At 54.8% G+C, this 6,777-nt stretch overlaps 1 protein-coding gene across 1 annotated transcript in view; it reads left to right on the forward strand.

Annotated features, from left to right (window-relative positions):
* Window positions 1–4,544: 4,544 nt before the first annotated feature.
* CD99L2 (CD99 molecule like 2) overlaps window positions 4,545–6,777 on the forward strand; it is a 24,161-nt gene continuing 21,928 nt past the window's right edge. Inside the window, 1 exon segment of the mRNA XM_057375396.1 lies at window positions 4,545–4,665. Coding sequence (XP_057231379.1) covers window positions 4,608–4,665 — 58 coding nt within the window. The 5' untranslated portion in view covers window positions 4,545–4,607.

Here is a 6,777-nt window from a genome sequence, read left to right on the forward strand (position 1 = left end):
GCAGAGGAGCAGCCTGGCCATGCCAGCTCCTGTCTGGCACCCTGAGAGCCACAGCCACAGCCCTGTGCACACTCCAGCCGTGCTCCCACAGAAGGGACAGCCTGRGCCACCTGATGCTGCAGTCCCAGCACTGATGCTTGAGCCTGTCCACGCAGCAGCTTTGATGACCCTCCGAGACCTTTCCCACAGGGACCACAGCTTGTGCTGCTCACTCTGGCTTCACACAGGCACACAAACCCCTTGTTTCATGCAATTGGCTGTAATCCTGCAGTGAATGAGGCCAGAATTAATTTTCTGTATTTAATTTATGATTCAATATCTTTATTTTAAAACTGTACAYGGACGCTTGGGGACCAGCAGGTGCATTTCATCGGTACATAAACCATATCCAAGCAGTCCTGTTCTCATTCCCGTGTGCTCCTGCAGGAGCATACCACTTTTCACACCCAGCCTGCTGCTCAGCTTCCCTTCCTCTTTCCCTTTTAAACGGCACAGACAGCTGATGAAGAGCCAGGCACTCACCTTGACCCAGACTTGAATCTCCATCAGACTTTCTCAGCAGGAACAGCCAGGTTTGAAATGAGAGGAAATGCTTGGCAGGTGYTCTCAGGGGACTGGCCAAAAATAAATGCACTCTCCAGTTAATTTCCATCTGAGTACTACTAACATTTCTCCTTTAAGAGTGCGGCTGAAGCATTTGATTTACACAAGGTGAGGCATTTGTTTGCAGTCGCCCGGCAGACCCAGCACACAACAGGGAACATTCAGACCCATTTTAATCACCTATGTAAGATGCCCGTGCTCTCCATATAGACGAGGGATCTTTAAGGGTGTGATTCACTGTAATTAGGAACCTACCTCTCACCTTTGGTTATAGCAGGAGTCTAGACAGCTAGTGTTGGCAGAGAACTGACAGACTCAAAATTAGCTTGTACAAATATTCCCCAATGCATCGGTTCTGCAAGGAAACAGACCGGAGGCTCTCTGGGAAGAGGGTGACAGCGAGCAGTGCTCGGCACTTGGCAGGCAGCGAGCAGCAGGTAAGGCTGTTTACAGGGAGCTTTACTCAGCCGTGCCTTCCACCGGGCAGGTCCCTGCACCGGCACAGAACGCCGCAGGCTGGGGGAACCGGGTCCCGATGCCCCCGAGCCGCTTCCCTCCGCTCAGCCGCTGGCTCCGGAGCAAAGTCTGCTGGATGCCAGCTCTGGCACAGCCCCAGAGCCGGCAGCGCGGCCACCCGCCAGCCCAGTGCCAGGGAAACCTGCTCCTTCCTCCCTTCTCCACGGGGATGCAGCTGCGGCTGAAGAGCTCGGGAATATCCGCGAGTCCTGGAGCCGCGGGCGGCTGGGTGGTGCAGGCTGAGAGCTGCCTGGAGCTGTCATCTCATGCTACTGCTTGCCCTTTTTTTATTTTTTTTTTTTTTTTTTTTTTTTTTTTTTTTTTTTTTTTTTTGTAAAGGAACCACTTGGATCATAACTTTAATCAAGACTTCAGAAAACAAGTCATCTAGAAAATGTGACCAGATGAATCCTAGCTTCATAAAAGAAAAGCTCTCCCCAAATTAGCAATTTTTTTTTACTTAAGAAAGAATGGTTGTATTTGAAAATAGTGCTATGAAACAATACCTCAGGCAGGAGACAGACTAAGGGAGAAACGTAGTTCAGCCTCTGAAATTGCTCACTTTAAATTGTGTATTTTCGTTTTCCATTCCAGATAACTGTGTGGCAAGGCTGTGCATTGCTACATGACAGCCCGTTCTGCTTTTAAAACAGCAGCACTTCAGCAGAGCTAAATTGATGCTTTTTATGTGTCCATCACTTACCGAGGGTAATTGATCAGTGYCTGTGAGGGGCTCTGAGATCTAACACATTACATGTTCTGAACCTGCTAAATTATTTGAATAGATTTAGGAAGAAGAAGATTCTAAATCAGAATTTAGTGTGATCCAGTATTACCTTTCACAATCAGGATTTCCCCTTCTCATATTTTTGCTCAGTTACAAAAAAGGATGCTAAGCCCAGGGAGCAGATTTTCAATGGCAGCAAGAAGAGTTGAGCATGMCACCTGTTAAAATACAATGGAAAGTGAGTATATTTTTCCACTGAAAGTTTCTCTGCTGACTGTTTATTCCGCTGTTTAAAGTTTACACTTTTAATCCAGCTCAAGAGAAGGAAATGGAAAGGTCACGGCTCCGTCGAGCTCGGAGGAAAGCGATCGGACGGGCAGACGGCACCGCAGCCGTGGACAGCATGCCATGTCCGCGGCTCCAGCCTCACAACACATCCTCTGTGGAGCAATTTGGAAGCATTTAAGCCTCGGCTGCCTTAAACACAGCCCGAACCAAGAATAGCCTCGGCTCCCGGGCACAGGTCAGGCGATGCTGAGTCACTTGCTGGCCGGGCCCCAGGCTTTCCAGCTGCCTTGGGCTCGGCCTCCTTAAAGACACAACTTGTGCCTGCCGCACGCAGCCCCAGCTGGGCATGGCCAGACAGCGATGGCACCCTCGGGTGCCAGGGGGTTTAGCCAGATGCATGATTCCAATATGAATTCCTGGTTCGTACCGCACTGTTTCCCTCCAGCTTCGGAGCGCAGCGCTGCTGCTGCCTTCCTGCCCGTTCAAAGCTACATTCATACATCTCTTTGTAATTATGAATCAACTCYCAGGCATCGGTGCGCACCCCGGGCTCACACAGAACGGCAAACAATATACTGTCACGGGTTGCATCAGCTGCACGATGCTCTCTCATGCCTTCAGGCTTGCTAAAGCTGATCCAACGCTAATATAATAATAGACTTTTTTACCCGCCTCCTCCCCCAACAATTACCGGAGGCTTGGAAAGCCATTGAAATGCAAATAGCACACGAAGAGGTTATTGGGGAACCAGACTGGGAAGGTACAAATGCTGTCCCGCTAGTTTCCTTTAGTTTGACACGAACGGGACTGTAATCCTGAATTTCTCTTTGTATAGACAGGGAGAGAGGCARTTTTGTGAATGTACAGACTGCCGTGCATGGCAGCTGAAGCGCATCTTCTCCAGCATCGCTTCTTTGTATCGGGGAGCCCTTGTTGCTCCCCTGAGCTGCTGCAGTCGCGGRGAATTGCGCAGCACAGGAGAGTTTGTAGCTCCGATGACACGAGGGKGCCCAACTACACTAAATAATAGAGACGCACTCAGGGTGGGTTTGAGAGACCTTCCCCCCGAAGGCAAGGCACTGTGGAGCCCGCAGTTTGCTCCGCGGCCATAAAGGAAAAGTCAGAAATACAGCATCCTTCCCCCCATTATCCTACCGCATCCTTCAACCCGGGTGCTTCTACACAGGACAGGAGCTCCCGCATGGTCTGTCTGCCTACTAGCTTTTCARGTAATGTTTCCACAAGGACAAAAAAAGGCTTTCTGAACCCAAGGCAGTCCTGACACTCGGCCGGAGCAGCCGCAAACAGCAGGGTGTACCAGCTGCTGTGAGGTGACATGGGACTAGGATGACCCAGACACTTCTTCAGGCTCTCAMTCCCCATTAAAGCTTCAGGAATACCTCCTAAAAATAGGCTGCATCCTCATCCCCCTTTCTTTAGCAAAACAACCTATAAATATCACAAAGAAGATGTTTACCGGGTTATTAGCAATTTCCCCACCCCCGTTCAAACGAGCAATAGAGAATAGGGTCCAGCACCCGATGCACAASGGGCAACTTGTTTGCTTTGGCGAGGAGGCGGCTGAGGACAGCTCTAATTGCAGTTYACAGCTACTCAAGGCAGTTTTTAAGATGGCAGAGCCAACACAGCTGGGGGTGATAGCTGTAGGGTCAGTGGGAGGGGCARACTGAGCCCAGGAGAATCTTCCCAAGGTAGTGGGGATGGCCACTGGTCATCTCAAGGGAGGTGGGGGAGCTTTCAGCCCTCGAGGTTTTCAGAGGTGACTGTGGCTGATGTAACCTGGTGTCCGCGGGTCCCGCTGCGAGGGGGCCTTTGGGCTGGAGACCTCCAGAGGTCGCTTCCAGCCAACAATTCCATAGCTCCGTAACCACCACGTTAAGCACCTGATATTAAAGGGTGAAACTGCGGCAGCAGTTCTGTACTCTCCCTGGAGCAGGGCAGAGCTCCAGGTCCACACCATCACCCCATCCCTGCACCTCTGCGGCCTCCCAGCTGAAACTCGCGGCTGTCCCAGCCCGGGATGCTGTCGGTGGGCACACGCGGCTGTCCCAGCCCCGGGGATGCTGCTGCCGGGTCCCCGCCGTCCCTCACCCCCGGTAGCAGCAGTCCCAACCCCTCCCCAGCGCTATTAGCGGCTCTCCCCGCTCGGCTGAGCAGATGTGGGGCTAATGCCGCGGCCGCTCCGCTCCCGCCCGGCGGGAGGATGCGCGCCGGGGCAGCGTTTTCGCCGAGAGGAACAGCCCTGCAGGGGCCGGGGCTCAGCCGATCCCGGGCCCCGCGGAGCCGCCGGCACACGCCCTCTCCCATCGCGGGGCCGGGGCGGGGGCGGGGGCGCGGCCCGGCGCGGCGCTGAGGGCGGGGGGCGGTGGCGCGGAGTGCCCGCCCCTCACGGCCGATCCCGCCCCGGCGGTGAGGGGAGCCGAGCCCGCGGCAGACGCAGCCCCGCCGCGCCATGGCCGGCCGCCGCCTCCTGGGGCTGCTCCTGGCCTTCGCCGCGCTGCTGGCCGCAGGTAGGGCGGCCCGTGCGGGCCCGGCGGGGCGGCGGCGGCCCGGGGGGAGAGGGGCCCGGGGCGAGAGGGGCCCGGGGCGCGGGTGCTGTGCGCATGATCGCGGCGCCGGGCCCGGCCCAGCACCGGCGGACCCCCGCCCCCGGCCGGGCTCGCCCCGCGGGATGCTCCCGGAGGGATGCGGGGATCGCGGGCCCCTCGCCGCGGGGGTTTCTCGGGCTGGGGGCTGTCCCCGGCGGCACGCAGCCTGCCCCGGGGGGCGGACGGGGCCGGAGAGATGCGCCCCGRGGAGGGGCCCCGGCTGGGAGGATGCACCCCCGGGAATCGCCTCAGGGAGGGAGGGGGCTGCCCCCTTCGGGCCCCACCCAGCGCAGAGCACCCCAATCCGCAGCGCATGGCGGGGTGCCAGCCTGTGCACCAGGGCCGGGCCTCAGCCGATCCTTGTCCCCCTCCTTCTCCCGACCCCCACCCGGGGCTCTGCCCGCCTCCCCCCGTGCCCCTGCTCCCCCGCTGGCCATGGGGCCGGKCCCGCACCGGTACCCGCAGGTCGGGCGGCTGGAGCCCGGCCTTAGGTGACAGTGCTGGTGACGGATGCATTTGGGAGCGCCGCGTCTGCCTCCGGGTGACAGTGTCACAGTGATGCTTAAAATGTGCGATGCTGCAGGTATAAAGCTCTGGAGCAGCCTGGGGCTCGGCTAATCCTATACAGAGGTAGTCACGGAGTCACGGCGAAGGGAGTTTGGGTTTGTCTCTTTGCTCGCTGAGCTGTTGGATTAGCGGAKTCTCTGTGTGACCCAAATTTGTCCGGCTGTTGGTTGTATTCTCACTCTTTTTGAGTCCCASTGTTATTTCTGCAGATCAGAATAGTCTAACCCAGAAATGGGTCCCAGCTGAACAGCAAATAGGAAGGAAAAAAAACCAACCTTTTTTAAAAAGAGTGGAGAGGAAGAAATTAAGATCAATKCAAAGCTTACCATAGCTCTTTGTTTCCTTTAAAAAAACCCAATAGTACTCTTAAGAAACTGTTTGTTTGAWGTTAAAAGAAAGGTTCTTCTGAAGATTGTACAGAGAAAATAGACAGCAATTATGTAAAAGGCCTCAGGAAAGTTTTTCTAAACAAAATCTGCTATCAGCTAGGAGGCATGGACTGGTTAGAGGGTATCAGCATCAAAGCAAACAGCGAACTGAACCCCAAGCAGGTTTTGCTGTTGGAATAGATTAAGTTTCGCATGAGTCAGCCTATAAATATTTTGTTTGCATTCGGTACTCACCTGTTTGTGCACCTGGGATGGCAACAGTGTGGTACAGAGTTGCTTATGCTGATGAGATTGGCAGATGCATTTTTAATTGGCGGATATCAGTTTGACGGGCTGATCTGAGATGGTGCATAAAGTCCCGATTTTAGGTTAAAATTAAAAAAAAAATCTGGTTAGTCAGTATTACAGCTATTCGCATTCTGTGTTGTGCGCAATGTGGGCAAACAAAAATGCTGTTCTGTTTCATTTTGGAGCTCTTGGGCAGCAAGGTCCAGTTCTTGAATATCCTCGGCTGTGTTTTTATCAAAATAAATTTCACTGAAACATTCGTAAATCATTCCTGCCAGCATGAGGCTTCGCAGGTAATTGAGCAACATTAAGTTTGTCTCCTCTCTGCACTGYTTTAACCTGCCTCACCATGGCAATCACTGCCAGGTAAGGAGGAGCAGGCTCTGCGCTTGCGACCTCTCCCGTGCAGAGCCTCGCCGATACGGGACACGCCGAGCCCAGGGGCTGCTGTGCGGCACAGCCTTTCCACGTGGCCTCTGCTTCCTCCCCCGGTGTGTTCCGCCAGCGACTCTCCCATCCCGTGGGAGGGTGCCTGCTCCTCCCTCTCTCTTCCCAAATGTGTCGGAGCGGTTTTTCAGCGCCCTCTGACAGAACCTTGGGAACCCTTCCCCTCGTGAGCACTGAAGTGGCTTTTCAGGTGTCAGCGCAGCCTCCTGGCCATCATCCTGTACCCATGGGGACGTAACAGGTGTTTGGAAGGCAGTGGGTTTCCCGAGCAGAGCTTTCTATGCCATTTCTTCAGAACAGCAGCAATAGAAATCTCACTTCTTCATTGCCTCTATTCCCCAGC

The sequence above is a fragment of the Malurus melanocephalus genome, unplaced genomic scaffold (genome assembly GCF_030028575.1).
Source record: "Malurus melanocephalus ecotype Western Australia unplaced genomic scaffold, MMel_1.1 scaffold_247, whole genome shotgun sequence".
Classification (NCBI taxonomy): domain Eukaryota; kingdom Metazoa; phylum Chordata; class Aves; order Passeriformes; family Maluridae; genus Malurus; species Malurus melanocephalus.